The 21,459-nt window shown below is 42.4% G+C and overlaps 2 protein-coding genes across 3 annotated transcripts; both read left to right on the forward strand.

Annotated features, from left to right (window-relative positions):
- Positions 1-402: 402 nt before the first annotated feature.
- On the forward strand, positions 403-6,719 carry tent2 (terminal nucleotidyltransferase 2). 2 transcript variants are annotated; one of them, XM_034091573.2, is made up of 15 exons: positions 403-484; positions 810-970; positions 1,689-1,805; positions 1,892-2,144; positions 2,234-2,348; positions 2,421-2,509; positions 2,625-2,682; positions 2,860-2,926; positions 3,030-3,106; positions 3,224-3,352; positions 3,437-3,480; positions 3,712-3,848; positions 4,939-5,030; positions 5,420-5,499; positions 5,597-6,719. In XM_034091573.2, the coding sequence occupies exons 2-15, from the start codon at positions 855-857 to the stop codon at positions 5,681-5,683; spliced, it is 1,461 nt and encodes a 486-aa protein (XP_033947464.1). In that variant the 5' UTR covers positions 403-484; positions 810-854; the 3' UTR covers positions 5,684-6,719. The 2 variants fall into 2 exon arrangements, with proteins under 2 accessions (XP_033947464.1, XP_033947463.1); XM_034091572.2 differs by lacking the exon at positions 403-484 and having other exon boundaries at positions 540-970.
- A 1,130-nt stretch (positions 6,720-7,849) lies between these two features.
- cmya5 (cardiomyopathy associated 5) lies at positions 7,850-21,142 on the forward strand. The gene is made up of 14 exons (XM_034091978.2): positions 7,850-8,184; positions 9,059-9,695; positions 9,862-12,975; positions 15,353-15,448; positions 15,950-16,168; positions 16,265-16,287; positions 16,493-16,617; positions 16,725-16,859; positions 17,369-17,515; positions 17,695-17,842; positions 18,432-18,565; positions 18,677-18,794; positions 19,397-19,573; positions 20,189-21,142. Exons 1-14 carry the CDS (start codon positions 8,069-8,071, stop codon positions 20,439-20,441), a joined length of 5,442 nt encoding a protein of 1,813 aa, XP_033947869.1. The 5' UTR covers positions 7,850-8,068; the 3' UTR covers positions 20,442-21,142.
- Positions 21,143-21,459: the final 317 nt, after the last annotated feature.

Raw genomic sequence — 21,459 nt, forward strand, 5'->3', positions numbered from 1 at the left:
GTTAAGGGTTATGGCCTATTTCCTAATCAACTATTGCATTACTGAATTATTATTATTGAGGCATTCATGTGTCTTTCACAGCTTGTAAAGGGGAGCACATTTTAATAACTTCTTAACCTATACATGTCAGTGTTTATTTACAAAAACATTGAGATGTATTACATATTTGTTTTAGCTCATAATCTTAATGTGAAAAGTAACTATTTCTTAAAGATGTCAGATATAGGTAGTTGAATAAAAAGTTCCATATTTGCTTTCAAAATATAGTGGAGTAAAAGTATAAAGTAGTATACAATGGACACACTCAAGTAGTAAGTAGGCTTATTTGTTTACACTGTCTTTAACTCAACATCAAATAAGCCTTATCTGTTAATGTAACTTTTATGGCCACTGGCCCTTTAAATCGAAATCCATTACGTCATGGCATCAATGCGGAAGTGTATAGGAAACACATTACGTTTTGTTTACATGTGACATGCATTTGGTAAGTGTTACAGAGTTAGTTTTTGGAGTAAAATGTGCTTAACATTTTGTTACACGTCTCTATAAATATAGTCTTCACACCAACCTATACATACTCCGATTTAATTAAGAGATAATAGTTGTTACCGTTTTTGGATTAGCTAGCTGGGCAGTGCTAGCGTCAGTTAGCTCACCATTTTGACTGATAGTCTAGTTTCGGTTTCCTCAGAATACTTGTTTTGACATTAAGTTTCGGTTATGTGTTCCGTATCGGTGGTAGCCACAGTTCTACATTAATTGCGGACACTACCAGCCGTGTTGTGGCTCAGTTGTTTTCTTTCTTTCAGGAGGTCTTTTGAGTTGATGCTGGAGCTCAGTGAAGATCCAGCAACATGTTCCCCCGCAGCGCCTTACCGAGGGACCTGTCAGCCTTTCGTCACGGCCCGTACACTCCCCCGGGCCCCCAAACCTACAATTACAACCACGGGAGCCGGGCTGCTGTCAACAAGTAAGCCTGGCTAAATACTCACTGCTCTGATCTGTTAGACATCAACAACATCACTGAAATAGTCGTGAATGTTCAAGTACATTTACTCAAGTACTGTACACATTTGAGTGACTCATGTGTTTGAGTAAAGTTCATGTTTTTTTATTTTATTCTATAAACTACTGACAACATTTCTCTGTGTTGGAATTCAACAGACACTGACATGTTATGGCTGTCATACATGTAGAGATCGAGATTTAAGAAAAATGCGTGTGGTCTCTTAATTATTTTCAGAGCTGTACATTTAGTTAGTTTACAGATTTTGATTAATAATGTGAAATATAATCAACTCTTAAATAAGACTTTAGTTACACCTTGAGTACATTTAACAATCTACTCTGCAGCATACAAAGTCATTAAAACTAGCTGCACCTTTACCAACTTTGATAACACTTTAATGCGTCAATAATTATAATCAACACATATCATACATATTGTTCTGAAATGTGCCAATCTGCATAATGAGTACTTTTACTTTTGGTACTTTTAAGTATATTTTGATGCTAATACTTTTGTCCTTTTGCGTATTGTTTTGATGCAGGACTTTTACCTTGAAACAGAGTATTCCCACACTCTGGTACTTGTACTTGTACACAAGTACAAGATCTGAGTACTTCTCCCACCTCTGAGTTTGGGTTACTTGTTTGCTTATGTATGTGTGAACATGTCTTTCTGGTAGCTTCCATGGTCCTGGACCACAGAGGTTACCACCATATGAATGGAAAGCGAGGCCACTTCCTCCAGCCCCTCATCCAGTCCATCATCCCTACGCACCAAACATGACCAACAGTCGCAAGTATGTCATTTTACCATTTAATCATGGTTGGACAATCTGTGTTTCCTTTTATTATTTCTTAAACCTTCCTTTTGTGTTTCTTCCAGGAGGCAGAATAGCGAATACAGCCCCAATGTTGTAAAGCGCCAACGCATTGAGTCCCATCCCCACCCATCCTTAGCCTCTCCTCTACCTCGAACCCCTCCCCCCCGTCGTCCTGACCGGGCGGTGGCAGGGTCATCGAGACCTCCTTTCGTTGGTCATAATCATTCCTTTCCGAGTCCACCTGCCCTCATCCATCCTCAGGGGGTAGATGTCCCTGAGAACTTCAACAGCCTGCAGGCCTATGCCAGGGACAAGGTATTGTATATTCAAATGGCATTAACCTGCAGTTTACATCACATCTGAGCAATGCTTAGTTCTTAGTGTGCATGTGTTTGTGTCCTCAGTTGAGCTGTCAGATGGTGGAGATGTTCGAGGCGTGCCAGCAGCAAGCTTCGGATTTGGACCGGAAGGAGTTGTGCCGAACTCGGCTGCAGGACGACATACAGGGTCAATATCCAGGTGTGTATGAAATCCACAATCATGCCCAGACTTCCTGTCGTGGTCCCTTTTCACTCGGTGCGTTTCTCACAGTGGCACGGCTTTACCTGACTGGATCCTCGATAAATGGATTGGGCTGCAGGAGCAGTGATGCTGATATGTGTCTGATCATCAAAGGAAATGTGAGTTGCTTTGACTGTATACTATGTTTGTCATCCAGAATGTGTTTGTACAATCAGAGATGCCCACTTCCTTTTAAACACCTACATGTTTTTCCTTTTCTTTTCTTTTTTATAGAAAAAACACGATCCTATTAGCGTACTCAGTGTCCTCCAAAGGTTGTTCAAGTCACTACGTGAGTCATAATGAATAAATACAAAATGTAGAACATATTGTGATTATGTTGACATACTTATGTTTTCCACATAGTCCACCAGGTGGAGCTATTATCCTTTTGGAGAGAGAGTTTCAAGTGAACATGAAATGAAACCAAAACAACCATAACTGTCATGATGTTTATTTTGATTGATAGCATATGTGGAGAGGACTCAGCTGATCAGAGCCAAAGTGCCGATCCTCAGGTTCAGAGAGAGAGGCAGGTAGGAACAAAACAGATATTAAACCTCTTTTTCTTTTATATAACTATTCTTTTACCTTCGCAAAGCCAGAAAGCATTGTTAAAAGGACTCCTTCCCTCTTTAGTGATCTGGAGTTTGATCTGAATTTCAACAACACAGTGGGCATCAGAAACACATTCCTTCTGAGGAGTTATGCCTTTGGTGGGTGAGATCTTTTTAAATTCCTGCCGAATTCTAAGTCTGCTCCAACTGTCCTTCCCAAGCAGCGCTTTTAATGCTTCTTGTTTTGACCCGCTGCCTGTGTGTGATGTCTCTCAGCTGATCTCAGGATAAGACCCCTGATCCTCGTTGTCAAGAAATGGGCCCAACACAATCAAATCAATGATGCCAGCAAAGGAACGTTGAGCAGCTACACACTCGTGCTGTTGGTGCTGCACTACCTCCAGAGTCAGTACACTCGCACGCAGGCAAAGACCTTTCTGTTTCCATTTGTTACTTAATGTGAAACTTATCTTGTTGCTTTTTCTACAGCTCTCAATGTACCCGTCCTTCCCTCTCTACAGATGGACTACCCCGTAAGTGTCTCCATTGTTGGTCAATTCATTGTAACTTATTGTAACCTGTGTACTCCAGGTTCATTACCAGAAGTGCAAATTGGCAAATGATAGAAAATACAAAACAAAACACCTTGCGCACACGCCTTACAATTCGTATCACATATTGACTTTTCTGTACTCATCACAAATAAATCACATTATGTGCTTGGTTTTAAGTCTTTGTTTTTTGTCCCGTGCCTTGATTTTAAGGACTCTTTTTTCCCCCTCATGGACATTGACATGGTCCCAGAGGGGCCCAAACACGTCCCTCCCTACATATCGAGCAACCAGTCCTCTCTGGGGGAGCTTCTTCTGGGCTTTCTCGGATACTATGCCACGGTCTTCAGGTAGACACCACATTTCTGAGTCTAGTGTTTCACATTCACCCATACCTTGGTTCTTTGGCCTCCTCCTTTTCTTGCTCCCTTTCCTTATCTCCTGTCTTCTTGCTAACTTCTCCCACCTCTCCAGTCCCCCATCTCTTCTCTCCCTCCTCTATCCTGCATCCTCTTCCCTGGTTTCATGTTTCTGGGTGAGGGGCAGGAGCAGGTGGGACCTCTGGCCTTACACAGCACTAACATGACATACCAGTATCCCTGTGTTTGCGATATATGTGTTACCGTAACACGCATAGGGTTGCACTATGCAGGAGTATTTAAGATGGGGAGTTAAGTGGAAGTGACACAAAATAATATATAATATAAAATGTTAGGTTAAAAAAACTTTAAAAAATACGAAAACCTTAAAATTAGGCAAACTTTTTGGGAAGTTCTGGTTAACTTGGTCACGCTCACGAGGCTGAACTAAAACTCACAAAAACACACTGATTTTTTTATTTCACAAACAAACAGGTTTGATTTACAAACTGTATGTGCTTTATGTTACTGCACGTTTTTACAGGGATCAACACATGTTCCTACTTCATTCCAAACCAACTCCACATTCTGTACCTATTAATCATCAGGTTTAATTTGCAGTAACGGAAATCTCTTCATTTGATGTTTGCAGAAAAACGAACTGTGTTTGTACCTTTCATCTGATGCATTAAGTGAAGCTTCGACATTTAAAACTTTAGTTAAATGACAGATAATATGAGGACAAGACACACTATATTTCGACTCAGGACTAGGATTAATTGTATTCTTTTTGAAGATTTACTTTGCCGAAACCACATGAGAATCTCCTATCTTTGATAGAAATAGGAATGTTTTATGTTCAAATGATCTTTGCTCGACGAGGTTTCATTTGTTTGTTGCATTGAATGACCGTAAAACCAACTGAGCCTGAGGTACAGATCTATCCTTGTTAGTTGGCAGGAAAGTTTGCATATGTTGCAGCTGATTAGCTCAACTTGAGGCCATTGAGGACCTTTTTCATTGTGTCATTTTAATTCTAATAACAATGAAATAATTCCCCTGCTTTTGCATTGTCTTGCAGTTGGGATAGGAAGGTGATCTCTGTTCGAGAGGCCAAAGCTTTTCCCAAGAACAACTCTCCGACATGGAGAAACAAATTCATTTGTGTGGAAGGTAAACATTTGCACCACCGTGCGTCTAAAACATGAGCCTAAATGCTACATGTCCAGTGTACTGTTTTATCCCCGCGTGTTGTGCAAATTAACACATCATAGGAGTATCACACAGATGCCTATTTTTATTTATTTATTTAATTATGAATTTTGAATGTCCATGTTTGTACTAGTGTTTTCCTTCTTAAAATGTTTCTGAAATATTTTGAGATTTGGTTGAGCAGGGTATTCTCGTGCTTTTTACTAGTCCTTTTATTAGAGATGTGTCCGTTGTTTGTGTTTGTTCTTAGTGTCAGGATGGACCCCTTGTCTTTTTCTCTGCAAACAAAATCTACCTACGGGTACAAATAAATAACCTGAACCTGGTCACAGCAATGCTTTGTATTGCAGAGCCGTTTGAAAGGAACAACGTGGCCAGGGCAGTCCATGAGAAGATCAAGTTTGACGCCATCAAAGCGGAGTTTGCTGTGGTCAGTCCGAAGAACTACGCTGTATGTTCTCCTCTTTACTCCAAGTCAGCCATGAGTTATTCATAATCCTCTGCTTCTCATCTGTGTGTCTGCGCAGTCATACCGGATACTAGAGGACGTGCAGGACCTGAACTCCATCCTCCCAGTCAGAGAAGTCATTAATAAGGAGTCCTCCAGGAGATGAGGGGTTCCTCTCATTAGACGAGCGGACCGGAGTCTTCTCCCTCAGGAGAGGCCTGTCCCCGGAAAGAGAAACCCATTTGGATGTGCTCACAGCCAGGAAACAAAAGTCTCTGAATGCTCTCGCTGCCTTGATATGGGTTAACCACATAGGGTGTTTCCAGTGACAGTACTTGTACTTGGAAATACTCGGCTCACTTTCAAATGCTTCTCTAACTTCAAATAATTGAAACTAAATGTAAAAATATAATATTTCTGAAGTGACACCAGAGGGCTCTGAAATCCTAATTATTATTAAGGATGGTTATAGCTGCTACATAACACTCTTTACCAACTCGATTGGCATTACTGGAAAGTAGTTAGGAATATACTGCAGTCTGTTAGAATCTGAAGTGTTATTAAATGGATGCGGCAACGTTTTGTTTCGACTGTTCTGGACCAGGTTCATCTAATTACATTTGTATCCACATTGTTAGAGCCATAGTTTTAAAGAAGGTGCCAATCATTTGCTTTTGCATCATATGTACAGTATGTAGTCTACTGCCGGTATGGACCAACTTGTAATATCAGAACCTTTCGTTCTATTTTTTTAGGTCAGTGGTGAAGCTATCGTGGGTTTAAACATCCATAGACATTGTTTTCTACATCTATCCTCGTCTTTTTCCATAATTCATCATCTTTAAGTTGCTAAAATGAGCTTGTTTAAGTTAGTGTTATATTATAAGTGACTCTGGGAATCATTAGAGGGCTGCGGGGGGCCACACTCTGGATGTTGACACTTCTTCATCATTGCTCCTGATGAGCTGTATTCATTTCCCTTGATAGACCGCCGTGTCATTTGAGTTCACCTACTTGATTTATTTGGACATAAGTTCATGCTATTCATTTATTATTCTGTTCATTCAATGCATAAGTTATTTAAAGAATCTACACTTTGACGTGACTTTTTTTCCGTCTTCTCCAGATTATATTTTCTCTTTTTGTACATTTTGTTCAAAGCTGAACTTTTAAATGTTTATTAAAAAAAATTACATATCTGAGGATGCCGAGTGTCTATTTCATATTTTTGAGCTTGATGTTAAGCACGTTGAATTATTTGCTACAGACAAGTTGGAGCTGATCGAAGTTCAAAAATAAATAGTACATAATTATATTTGATCACCTTGGAAATAAGAATCAGGGTTAGAGATGTTATTCACAGAAACGATGTTTAAAGGGGCCCTATTGTGATTTTGGGGGTTTTCCATTTCCTGTAGTGCGTTATAAAGGTGTGTGTGCATGTCAAAGACTAAAATCCCAAAGATAACGAAAGAGGGAGGTTCTCTCCCAAAGTCTTTATTAGGCTCCTTTGTTTATTTCTGAGACAGTGACATCACTACGTAACACTCACACTTCTATTGGCTAGCTAGCACTCCAACACCTTGTATGTGATAGAATAAGGGGCGGGACATCTCTAAGCGATTGACAGGGCCAGCTGTGCTGCAGCACAGGCAGCATGAGAAAAATAAAGCACTTTTTGAACATTAAAGCATGTAAACATCTCGAAGTAGAGGAACAAAATACAAATACGAACCTGAAAATGAGCAGAATAGTTCCCCTTTAACCTGAAACATATATTAACCATAAGCACAATTACCCTCCCGTTCACCTGGTATTTCATGTAATTTTGTTTCCTCGAGGTAATGCCGACTAGACCATCATTCTGAAGGCATTTAGGATGATGTTTTATGTGCTGATTATTGGCTCCTGAATATCCACATTCTAAGTTAAAAGGTTCTCTGACGGCAGCTCGTGCACAAGTTCGTTTTTGTTGTGTGGTTTGACACCTTATTAGACTTGTTTTATGGTTTTGGTATAGTGTCAGCGCTGGTAGGGGGTAGATAACTCACCCGATGCATGCATGTGTGTCAGTGTGTGTGTGCGTCTCTGTTTAGTGATGCCACCGGCAGCAGGGGGACCAGCGGGTACTGTTTCAGCACACGGCCTATATTTAACTCAGCGAGGGGATTTTGTTCTTAAAGTCCCACTGGCTAATTCATCTTGCACTGACCAAAATACTGAGGATTTCCCCAAATGCATAAGAATCTTTTCACGGCAACTTCGTCACCTAACTTCTTTTGTTAATTTCACTAACAACAAACTCCCAGACCCAGTGGGACCCACCCTCTCTCGCTGCTCCCCTCTCCAGCTCCACACCCCTCTTCTCGTTCCTCTCTCAGCCTATTTTTGTCCCGGGCTGAGTCAGATGGACTGCTCCCAACTTAGAATGACACAAACAGGCAGACCAACTCCTCCGAAATCAGGGTGGCTGAAAACTCCCAGGCGAGTCTGAAATTCACTGAAAAAATCGTGGGGGCTACAAAGGGAAGAGCTGGAGGATATTACCAAGATGGAGGAGTGTGAGAGTCTGGACTCGGAGATGACCGAGCTGCAGGAGGTTCAGAGCGAAGCTTCGGAGGCCCTCAGCCAGGACGATGAAGACGAGGAGGAGGAACTGCGGAACAGGTGCTTTACACATCTTACAAGCTGAAATACCTCAATTGTCACTCACTTTATCTTAGTGTGAACTGGTGTCTTTTTTGCTGAGAGATCCTATCAAAAATATGGAATGAAGGCTATAAGAAACCACTTGTTTCTGGGCTTCTTAGCTCCAAAAAATGTGTCAGTCTGAAGAGCGTATCAAAGTAAAACAAGGCAGCAGTGGCACTCATGTCATCTAACATTAAAATATCATCTGTTCCTCGGCTCATACAGGGAGCTGTCTGGCATTGCAAACAGCTCTATTCTATCATTTGATATGATTCACCGTCCCATATTTTACATCTCATTTATCATGTTTCATACTGGCTGGCTGCTCTAGTTTTTCTTGTCATAAATAGTGGAGGACACTGATATGTTGGATGTATTTGGGAAGGCCAGGCATCTCGTCTCTAATATTACAGAAATGACGCTTTGGGACGTCACCTTTCTGTAACCCTGCAGGGGCTGAGCTGTATTGATAGCAGGAGCAACAGCTCGGAGCACATCTGATCATTTATGTTCAGCACGTCACTCACATCTGGCAGCCTGGCACCCAGCACATGGTTTTAATCCCGGAGATCTACACTCCTCAAGTCAACATTTTAAGGGTTAGCGGGTGTTAATGCGTTTTCAGTTTAGTTGCCTCAGGTGCAAAAACTGAATTGGTGTTGGTTGTTTCCATGCTGGCACATCTTGTACAAATATGTTTTGCTATGATTCATTGGTCTGTCCTCAGCTTGGGTTTCAAAAGCTGTGGCAACAGGATCTCCTCTTGCATACTGTTTACTCATTCCCTTCCTCTTCCTGCACCAACCCCTTGCTCTCTTTCTCTAACTCTATACATTTCTCTGACTTCTAGTCTGCGAGAGGCTGTCCAGGACCAGTCTGTGAAGCCACAACTCCAGTGCCTGATGGTGGATCAATCGTTCTCTATGGTGACCGTTCAGAGCGAGGACAGCGGTATTGTTTGGGAGACGGCCTCGAGCCGCTGCTCTACGCCATGGGCCTCTGAGACCAGCTCCACCTCTGAAGCCTACAGCATGGAGGGGGCTGGAGCCGCGGGAAAGATCACCATCGTCTTTGATGAGGAGAAAGTAATCCGCAGGAGGACGAGGTCCGGAGGAAGGAGCCGGCTGGGGGACAGGCTGAGCCGACCTGGTAGTTCGAGGTCGGCTTCGGTCCTGGGAGCGGAGCGACCTGAGATGGCGGGGGTTTCTCTGCCTAACGTCAAAAAGGAGAAAAGCGAAACAGAGCCCGACTTGGACGAAATCAAAAACAAAGATCAGCAGCTGTTTAGTTTGATTTCAGAGGGTTACGAGATTCTCAACATCAGAGTCCCCTCCAAACTTCCCACTGTGGATGAGGAAGAGAGCACAGAGTTGAAGGACAATTTGTCCTATTTGGACCAGACACCAATGATCAGGTCCCGAAACAACCATGACTGGACACAGAATCCAGCCCTGCAGGAGGAGGGGGAAGTACTGGATCCCCATGAGGTATGAGTTGATTTGTTTTATTATTAGGTATCTCAATCCAGCACTACCATGCATTTCGTTTTGATTGCCTTTCTCTGCTATTCAAGTCAAATTCAATCATAAAATACTGTTTAAAACAATGAATTGTCCTCTATCGATGAACTTACTGACTGTGATCTTTTCTCAGCACTCAAAGCAAGACTCTCCTCAGCTGTTAGAGGACACGGAGCACAGACATGCACTCACTCAGAAAGAGAGCACAGTGGACATAGATTACTTCGAGCCGTTCACCATGATTGATGTGGCGGTTCCTGAGGAAGACGATCCAGAGCAGGAGGAGGAGGAAGAACAGCCTGCAGCAAAGCCCAACGTCGAGGAGCAAAAGGAGACAGCCACAGACAGCCTGTCTGCATCGGAGGACTCCTTTGACTTTGTTACAGATGTGGATATAGCTGGGGAACACCTGGATGAGGTCTTTTACGGAGAAGGAGCTTCTGCTGATGCGCTGCAGCGGAGCAATGAAGATGAGGCTGAGGGTAGGACGGGAATGAGACTAGAAAGCCAGAGATCTGTGAAGGAGAAAGGCTCGGTGTTGTTTGGGGGTGAAGACACCATCCTCACGCCCATTTTTATCTCCTCTGGACCCCCTAAGATCATCGACCAAATCCTGTTGGATGAGCCCACCGCCATGTCCTTCATGTACTCTGACCTTTACGAGGATGCTGTGGGCGAGAGGACAAGGAGCGATGAGGAACACTCTGAGGCAGAGAGCGTTTCATCAGAGAAGACCTACAGGAGACGTTATTCAGATTCAGAGGAGGACGGGTACCTGGAGAAGTTTACTTTGAAGGACGACATTCCCTCGGTGGAGGTTCAACCTGAGTCAGAGGAGGGTCAGAAGGAGGGAAGGGTGATATGGTCGCAGAGTAGGTTTGACATGACAGGATGTCTTACAAAAGTGGACATAGAGGAAGAGAAGGACAAGACGGAGGAACAACAGACACAGGAGGTTGTTGAAGATAAAAGTGAAGATTTACAATCAGCAACATTTGAAGAGAAAGGAGAAATAGTTGCAGTGGCAGGAAAGGAAGAGGAAATACAACTCTCTGCTGTGACTGAAGAGCAGGCGGTCAGAGAAGCTTCAGAGGAATGGATTCAGGATATGAAACCTGGAGATGATCAGATGGAGGACCAGGAGGTGAAACATGAGGTAAAAGAAGACCAGACCCAACCCACCGAGAGCCACACTGAAAAACCACCTCCTGAAACTCAACAGGTGGACAGTAAAGTAGAGAAAGCAAAGGAAAGCGAGGAACATGAGAGGGATTTGCCATCAGAAACAACTAGCATTGTTGAAGCCGGGCAGCCGTGTCAGACAGGAAGAGGAGTAGAGGAAACAGCTCAGGTGGAGGTAAACGCTGCAGAGGAGACAGCTGCTGCAGCGCCTGTAGACAGTGAGGAGCTTCACATCATCACTGAGAAGACTACTGACACTAAGATGGCTGCCACTAGTGAGAAAGTAGAAACCGAGGCCATAGCCGAAGCTCCTGCCGAAGAAGAAGAACCTGACACTGAAAGACAGGAAATGCACACCTCGACTGAAATAGAGACATCCGCTGAAACATCGATCTGTGGGAAACAAGAAGCAGCAGAAGGGGTTCCTGAGGACGGTGCGCCCGTAGAGGTCCTCGCTGACTGTGATTCTGCAGTACATGCGTTGGTGGAGGTAACTGACAAAGCAGTGGATGAAAAAGAGATCCAAACTCAAGTTCAGATTGATCTTCAGGAATTAACAAGTACTGAGACAAAAGACATTCAAACAGCAGCTCCTGAAGGGGAAGACAGCGCTCTAACAGATGAAACCGCAGTCAAGGGCCAGTCCCCTGAGTTAATTATCGATATCGCAGATCAGGAGCCAGAGGTTAAAGCAGAGATTTCAAGTGAAGTAATAGAACCTGAGATGCCAGAAGAAGTCCAGCTCACACCTGAAGCCAACGACGAAACACACGCTGAGGTAACTGGGAGTGTTGCTCAGGAGAAGGTTAATGTAGATGATGAGTTTATCCTCCTTGTTCCCAAAGGACAAGCTGTAGAGGTGGACATAGAGTTCAGTCAGACATCAGAGAAGTCTCCACGTGATACAGAAGCTCTTTCTGAACCTGATGGCACATGTGAAGCAATAATTGCTCCTGAACCCACTGCAGTATGCCAAGAGACTTGTCAGGCTCCTGATGAAGAAACAACGGCCGAGCATCGTCTGGAAGTCAAACCAGAAGTCGTAGATATAGAAACACTACCCAGAAACGAGTTAGATGCTAAGTACTCTCCTCCAGCAACTGCAGAGGAGCATACCAACAAATCTGAACCCACCACAACATGCCCAGAGACTCTCAATGAAGAGACAATGGCAGAACTGGAAACGAACGTTGCGCAGCCGGAAGATGTTCTACCCAGAAACGAGTTAGACACTACGTACTCTCCTCCAGCAACTACGGAGGAGCATACCAACGAATCTGAACCCACCACAACATGCCCAGAGACTCTCAATGAAGAGACAATGGCGGAACTGGAAACAAAGGTTGCGCAGCAGGAAGATGTTCTACCCAGAAACGAGTTAGACTCTACGTACTCTCCTCCAGCAACTACGGAGGAGGGCAACGCAGAGCAGCAGAAGATGGAGTTGGACTTTCTAGAAGACGAGGGTGTTGTTTCCACTCTGAGGAGCTTTACTCCCCAGGAGGATTTGTCTGAGCTACAGCCAGAGGAAAGACAGTCAGAAGCAGCAGATGTAGAACAAAAGGTAGAAATGCCAACAGTGGAAGAGGCCCCAGAAACAAGCCCTGTTAACGAGGATTTCGTTCCAGAAATGGATCTGCACAAAGAGGATGTCGACCAAAAGATCGAGCAAGATGTGGAAGTTGCAGAGGCTCAAGAGGACATTGTTGAGGAGCTTGGATATGAGATCATTTCTAAACAGGATGTCAAAAAGATGCTCGAACCTGAGATACACAGAGATGCAGAGGAACCAAAACTGGAGTCTGGTCAGGAGAAAGAACAGAAGATGGAGATGGAGGCGGAGGAGATAGTCCTTGATGTGTCCCCAGAAGAAGAGGTCATTGAAGATGATTATGACATCATTGACGCAGAGGAGCAGAGTCAGGCCCAGCTGGCGGCAGAGCTGCAGGGGATGGACTGGTTCTGTCCGACCTGTGGCGGTCTGCTGGCAGAGGACGCCTGCAGCTCGGGGGAGCATCACGACCACGAAGTGACTGCTGTGGACCAGGCCTATGAGGACATCAAGGTAATGTACTGTGTAAATAGGAAAAGGTTGTATATTTAACAGCAGTTCACTACAGAAAATGACGTGTGTGTAGTGACTGCAGCTATACATCTTTAATACAATGGATATTCATCTCTTATATATCTGAGAGTTTTAAAAAATGTTTATTTAGAGGAAGAGATAAAGATTGACCCCAGTTGTGTAATTAAACTTAAACATAATTGATGTATAACTAGTAGTAAAAATAATGTAGACCATCAATAACTACTGAAAGTAAGTCAAAAGTATGACTTATACATACATGTACAGGTTTCCCAGCATCTCCCAGGTTTTTCTGTTTTTTTAACATACTTGCAGGCTGTTACCACGGAAACAACTCGGATGCAGTTCTGATGTCTGATGGCACACTGTTATTAAAGAGCAGCTCATCATCATATACTCCATCAGCATTATTACAACACAGGGTTATGATCATCGCACACTTTGCTGGCATTAGTTTGAGTCTCTGTAGAATAAAGTCATTTTATTATTTATTTATTTTATTAATGCTGGCAGAGCTCACACTGCTGTCAGGCTGCAGCCAAGCACATTGAACTGCCCTGATGTAATGCTCCGCTTTAAAATGGGGAAAGGTCCAGTGTGACATCATAAAGCGGGGACTGCTATGTGATCTGTTAACACACACACGCACACAGAGACACACACACTATTCTCCCTGCCTATCCCTATGGGTCAGCAGGTCAGCACAGGGTCAGACATTTGCTTTTTAATAGCAATCAACATTGTTTGGGTCTTTTACAAGCCATCGGTCCAGTTTTCAACCTGCAGGTTCATACCTTAAGACATTTATTCACAGATACGATGTATGCATATGTTTTCTATTGTTATTCTGTAATCAGTGAGGATACTTTAGAGAACAAGTGTGACTTGACGATGTGCATTCGGTAAATAATCACAGCTTTTTGCATCTAAAGATTTAGGAAATTACCTGCAACACATTGAAGATGATCAAATGTCATTTCTAAATTATATTCTAGATGATATTTGAGACAAATATCAAAGCTTAGTTTGCAATTATGACCTCAGCACCAAGGTGTGCAGTCTGTTCAGATTTTCCACAAAGGGAGAAACTTGATCAAAGTTTACCTTTCCAGTCCAATCCTAAACTAATATGTGCAATGCCCGACTGCTAGATCTCTTCAGACATGGATGTGTGCAAGTATGCTCAAACATTCTTCCTCACACACACACACACACACACACACACACACACACACACACACACACACACACACGCACGCACGCACGCACGCACGCACGCACGCACGCACGCACGCACGCACACACACACACACACACCATGTATACATCACTTCGGGGGACATTACATTGACTTACATGCATTTCCTGGAGACTTATCCTAACCTTAACCATAACCAACACATGCCTAACCCTAACCCTTACCCTTAACCTTACCCTTACCTTAACCCTAATCCTAACCCTTACCCTTAACCTTACCCTAATCCTAACCCTAACCAAGTCTTCACCCTAAAATTAATGATTCCCCTTATGGGGACCTCCAATTTGTCCCCATAAGGGAAGCCAGTCCCCACACGTGACTATGTAAACAGAGGTCCCCACAAGTATAGTAATACTAGACCACACACACACACACACACACACACACACACACACACACACACACACACACACACACACACACACACACACACACACACCTGTCTCTTGACCCTTAGAGGAGTGGCGGTCAGCCTTTAATGTGAGCTGTCAGTGTTTGGGTGGGGATCACACTGCTGTTTCTCCTAGAATATCCTTCCTCTACACTAAAAGCTACAGTAGGCAACATTTAACCCAAAATATCAAACTGTTTTATCAATCTAAAAACAGAAAGCATCCATCTCCTGTTAACTTGGACTGTACAGAGCCATTAGATTGCCTTAATACAATTCATACTTTCATACACTTGACGACTTAGTTTGTCATGAAATGTCACTTCTACAAACTTGCAATGAACATATCTTTCTTCACTGAATAGGTTCACTTTGTTCAAATTTCTTTCTGATAATATTAATTTGCACATATTTTCAGTAGTTAATCTGTACTGTAATTATTTTTTGTAGGGGCTTTGAATGGTGCAGGAGTACAGCAGACGAATGAATACTAATACAAAAAAATAGTCATAGTAAATATTGATAAACAATGAATAAATACAAGAATAATAACAAAACAACGAAAGCAATTTTAATTTAAACATGTAAATGAAAGTATTCTTTTTGATTTGGAGTTGTGAACATGTCTATAATCCCAGCTGTGTCTTGTTGTCAGACGCTTTGGGATGTAAACATGACATGTTACCCTCACGTGTGTGTTTCATCAGGAGAAGCTGAGCGACTGGATCTCAGAGCTTCAGGGCAGGTCGGAGAACATCGAGGACCTGGTGTCTGAGCTCGAGCTGGCCTACAACTCTGTAGAGGTAAACCAAAGTTACTCCACATTTAATACTAAAAGGTACAATACCTTTTTGGAATATTTAAGATAAGATAAGATGGACCTCTATTGATCCCCGTAGGGAAATTCAGGTGTTATAGCATCAACAGAATAAGAAAGAAAGAAAGATAGTACACATGAAAATAATCACAAGGATAATAATATTAATACAAATAATATAGAATAAGAATAAACATGTAGTAACTGTATGAATGTACATATATACAGATATGTAGGCTTGGTTAAATATATAAACATTTAAATGTGCAGGTACCAGTGCGGGTGCAATTATTATTAATATGTATTGCAGGTTATTTTTGATGGGTTACTCGGTTAACCCTTGGTTGTGGAGCCTGATGGCTAAAAGCACAACTTATTGTATTTGCCATTAGACAAATACATATAATACGTCATAATACATAGTATTTCATTTGTAAATATTTGTAAATATAATATCTCTGTTTTCCGACCCTCTTTTCTCGACTAGGACCAGTTTGTGGAAAGCGAGGCCGCGATGCAGGCGCAGAATGAGGGGATGATGGCTCTGGTGATGGAGCAGTACAACAACATGTCTGTCAGCATGGAGGAGGAGAAGAAAGCCAAATTGGAGCAGCTTTACGACCAGATTGTGTCGTTCCAGGAGAGCATGGACTCAGCCAAGGCCACTCTGGAGACCACGGCCCGAGAGGCTGAGACTGGCGCTCGGGTGAGTCCTGAAGCTGGTTGATTTGTGTATCATTTTCAGCCAATGAAGGTTTTTGACATATCTGATAAAACCCTCTTTTATCTGTTTTCCCACCAGTCACCTGATGAAATTCATGCAAGGTAATGTGCTTTTTAGTGAATGGAGGATGAGCTAATGTGGCTTTGTATACCGTTAATACCAACATTTGACTAGAAAGTGATTCACAATACAATCTGCTGCTTGATCTGCAGTCAGAATTTCACTTTTGCTCTGCTCAGGATACACAACATATATGTTGTGTCACTGAGTTGTAGTTGTGGCTAAATGCTGTGGTTGTGTGGTCAGTCTCAAGGCAGCTCTGGACTCAGCCATGTCACTGGAGCTGGGTCCCAAGGGCCTGCTGGTGTTCGAGGATTACACCAAGGGCAACACTTCCAGCTCTAACCTCGCACAGCGCAAAGGAATCCCAGGTTGGTCTGATGGAAACATATCTCTGCAGATACATCTGACATATTTATTGTGCTTTTTTTCTCATTATATGTAGCAGTTGTGAATGTTGAGTTGCTGTGCTCCTCAGTGCCTCAGAGGCCCACGCTGCAGGCTCAGGAGCCGGGCTCAGCCTCCAGCACCAGCGTCACTGTCTACTGGAAGGTCAACCCTGGAGACATCATAGACTGCTTCCAGGTCTACTGCATGGAGGATCCACAAGGAGGTATTTACACTTGAATATGCTGACGGAAGTGCTCCCATCTTTTATGTATAACACCACCTACTGATGTACCATCTTCTAAACGGATTAACAGACATTAAGTTCATGTATCATTTTCATTAAAATTCCAATTAATTCATACTTTTTGTTAATGGGAAGGTTCCGAAATATGTTCTGCTTATAGATATAAGGATTTTCTTAAGTAGCTAAGCCAGGTCATGATTTCTGGAAATATTTTGTTACGGCTTTGAGCACCATAAGCAAAGGCCCATCTACTGGAGTTCCATTGTATTGTAGAGAAAGCAGACACAGTATCTCTAACACTTACTTCTCAGACAAAAAAAAAAATCAAGATGAATAAATTGCACTACACACAGACGGAACATACATGTATTCTCTCGTTTGGTGTTTAACTCCCTCTATTTATTTAGAATAGGTAAATTCACACAAAACCTATGAGGTCTAAATGACTTTCTGATGGAATAAACACTGTGCATGTGTTGTGTCTGCAGCGGTGTCAGAGGAGTACCGTGTGACGGTGAAGGAGAGTTACTGTGTGCTGGAGGAGCTGGAGCCCGACAAGACCTACAAAGTGTGGGTGATGGCCGTCAACTACACAGGCTGCTCCCTGCCCAGCGAGAGACTCACCTTCAGAACCGGTCAGTACACACACTGAAGCTAAAAGTCACAACAACATTGGTCTTTTTTTTACTGGCATTGTGGGGAAGATATATTACATCTATGACATTTCTGTTATATTTCTATATTTGTGGGGGTCCAGAAAGACTTTCAAAGGTCATTTGAAGTTGTCAATGACATCTTGTTCTCTTTGTGGCAGCTCCATCAGTGCCAGTGATCGACACGGAGCGCTGCACTGTCATGTGGGACTCAGCCACGCTGCGATGGAGCTCAACAAATCTGACTCCAGAGCAGAGTTACACCCTGGAGTACTGTCGCCAGTATGAGCTGGAGGGAGAGGGGCTCAGGTGGGTGTACAGATAGGTTCATGTATATAAAGAGGTGGAAAAGACAGAAATGTGCAATAATACAATAAATGGAAAGTCGGTCAATTTTGTACGAAACATACTCATAAGAAACTATATCTGATATGAAAATGTAAGGACATGCATATAGTGCTTGCTGTAGTTATTTCTGTCTTTCTGCTTATGCAACACCTGAAATTACCCTAAATCAATTACCCTAAATCAATTACCCTAAATCAATATCAATAAAGGCTTAAAGGTGGGGTAGCTAATTCACTTCAGAAACACTTTTTGTTATATTCCATGGAATGCTCTTAACATCCCGATAGCAATGAATATAGCTAAAATAACTGGATGGCCTACCTGCCTGTCAGCCTTCCATCTCGTGCCCTCATTGGTCATGGTCCTGTGTGTTGGAGGAGGGGCTCTGTGAGGAAGTCTGAAATAAGGGGCAGATTTTTTGGCTGCGTACTTTCAAATTCTAGCGCACTCGAGCTGCTTTCTCCATTCTTACCTACCCTGCCTTTAACTAATCATTTTTTTAAAACATTTTTCTTTTAATCTATGTTTGCATGTGTGTGTTGCAACTTAGGTCCATCTCAGCGATCAGAAGCTGTGAACAGAAGGTTCTCCTGCAGCCCAATGAGAACTATCTGTTTTACATCAAAGCTGTGAATGAGTCTGGAGCCAGCGAACAGAGCGAGGCGGCCCTCATTTCCAGCAAAGGTAACTAAACACACGCTTTAACTGTAAGTCTGTCTGGATGTAACATTCCACAAATAGGGAAACAGAACATAATTCACTCATGATATTGTCCTCTTATGTTTCTGTCTTCAGGGACGAGGTTCCACCTGCTGAAGGCCTCGGCCCACCCTGCTCTGGAGCTGTCAGTGGATCAGACCACTGTGCACTACTCTCAGGACGCACACGAAAACACACAATCTCCAGACACACAGTGAGTTTCAGACAGCTTTGGCCACTCCAACAGGAGTTTACATATATAGGTAAATGTGTGAGCTTTAGCATGGTTAGCACACATCTGGAAAACAAATGTATAACACAAACATCTTTATTTGAGTCGGTTTTTAAAAGATCTTAAGGAATCAGTTGCTACAACAATATGTTAAAGCCTTAATATCTTTAATGGTTGGCGACTTCTAAACTAGTAACTCTACTCTAATATTAATTACAAATTGTACTTTTACTCCCATTTGCTAAACATCTCTATTTTTTGTATTGTACCTGTTGTATTATACCAATGCTAGGACTGATGTTATACATATTTTAGAACCATATAGTTTGGTAGTCAGGGTTAGTAAAGTAAGTTTTGTAGGTAGAATGTCTAATATATTTATTTTTTTAAACAACATGATAACAAACAACACTGTATATTTTAAATACTATATGATAGTGTCTGGGCCCCTATTCTCAAGCTTCAGAATGCTCATCATGGTGTTCCATTTCACGTATCTCTATTATGTCTTAGGATTGTTCCTGTTCTTTTTAATTGTTTTTATATCAAATTGAAAGTGAACTGAGAGTGTGTGTGTTTTCCAGGTGTCCATCCATCCTGGGAGAGCTGTTGCCGGCACACGGACATTACTACTGGGAGACCGTGGTGTCGGGGAGCACAGCTTACAGGATCGGAGTGGCAGACAGCACAGCCAATAGAAACAGCCCACTGGGAGAAAACAGCTTGTCATGGTGTTTGCAGTGTGTCCCAACACCATCAGGGTATGCATAAAGAACTCCCTGACTGCCTTATTTATTGCACTTCCCATCACTGTGTTGGTCTAGAACAGGGGCGTCCAAACTTTTTTCACCGAGGGCCACATATAGAAAAATATATGAAGGGCTGGGCCCCTCACTAGAGGTGAGGTATTTTGCCTCATATGCTAAGTTATAAGTTAGCAAAATCAATCAAATGTAGGTAAATTAATCTTGATACTTCAAAATGCTGTAAGAAACACAACAGCCTCCATCACAGATCTCCATAGCGTTTCATTTATTTAGTTTGCAGCTCATGGCTTAAAACAGAAGCTTCAGATTGCTTATACAAATATGTATTAGGCAAATAAGTGATTGGGCTTTTTATATCAACTAAGATTAGTTTGAAAATGTTTCCAACTTTAATTGATTGAATTAATTTGAAAAGTGGGCACACATGAATACTTTGATATATATTTGTACATATATATTTGATTAGTACAATATATGACAAGCATTAGTTTAATTTGTGTGCCATATTTCATTATACTATTTGAATTAGCTGAGGGCCGTTTCAAAATGGGCCGTAGTTTACACACCCCTGGTCTAAACCTCTTGTTCGTCCTCTCTCTCTCTGTCCAGCTGCAGTTATCAGCTGCTGCACAATGACGTCCAGTCCAGTGTGTTTGTGATGGAGATGCCTGAGCGGGTGGGCACTCTCCTGGATTACAAGCTTGGTCGTCTGTCTTTCTACAACGCTCAGAGTGGGCAGGTGTTGGGCTCTTTCTGCCAGCGCTTCCCCCAGCCGTGCCACCCTGCTCTGGGCCTGGAGGTGCCGGGCAGCCTGGAGGTCAGCATGGTGCTGGAGGTGCCGGAGTTTACCAAGGACAGCTAGCTCTCACTCTCTGACGAGTTTACAGTTCATGTTGGACATCATTTGATTTGAAGGATCTCATCGTATAACAATTGAAATGAAACTGCAGATGTGAAGACAGAGGACTAACTTGTTCCCATTCTTCTCCAATTATTGGTTTGTGTGTTTTTTTGTTTACCTCAACAACACGCCGTCTCTGATAAACAGGAAACAAACCCAACATGTATCTCTTTTTTAAGCAGAAGCTGTCTTGTAAAATCAGTGAAAATATGACAGTCTGGAAAACAACTCGATTGAAATTGAGTGCCTTGCATTTTTTTCCACAGTTGAGTGTCTTCCTTTGTTTGGTCAATGGCATGTTTTGGATCATTTTGTAAATTTGACCATAATATTTGCTGATTTGTTTTTTTTTACTGTAAATGTTTAGGATTGACTCATTTAAAGTGTCCATTCATCATTGAAGTGAAACACACATTGTACTCAGACAATAGTAAAGCCTTTTATTTTGGAGTTTATAGCTCCAAGAAACACTGTGGCACTTTTGAACTGTATTTCGTATTGTGAATTTGTGTAAATAACCTTTGTAAACAGATGTGACCTCTTCTATATTTTGTTATGTGAGACTGGTTGCAAGAGGAGATTCATTGTTTCTCTCTCTTTGACTTGTAAACTGATGTTAACATCTGAGCTGAATTAACATGTTTATTTTTCTATTTGCACAACTGGACTACTTGTTTGTTTTCAGCTCATAACACACACCTACCACCAGGGGGCCTCATCTCTCCATTGGCTGTGATATCGGCTCAAAATGTGTTCCTAACAACTCCTGCAAAATCTATCATGCACTTAATAGCCGTCTCGATTGATGTTGATAATTTACAGCTACTGATGTGGGAGCCATACACCTCACAGACAGGCTACATGGTTCTCCAGAGGACATGTCTTTTAACAATTATTACAAAACTATTTTTCCAGGCATTTCCCCCTAATTCCTGTGGAACCAGAGAGAGGGGAGTGAAAGGGATTGTGGTGTAAATGC

The sequence above is a fragment of the Pseudochaenichthys georgianus genome, chromosome 9, assembly GCF_902827115.2.
Source record: "Pseudochaenichthys georgianus chromosome 9, fPseGeo1.2, whole genome shotgun sequence".
Classification (NCBI taxonomy): Eukaryota; Metazoa; Chordata; class Actinopteri; order Perciformes; family Channichthyidae; genus Pseudochaenichthys; species Pseudochaenichthys georgianus.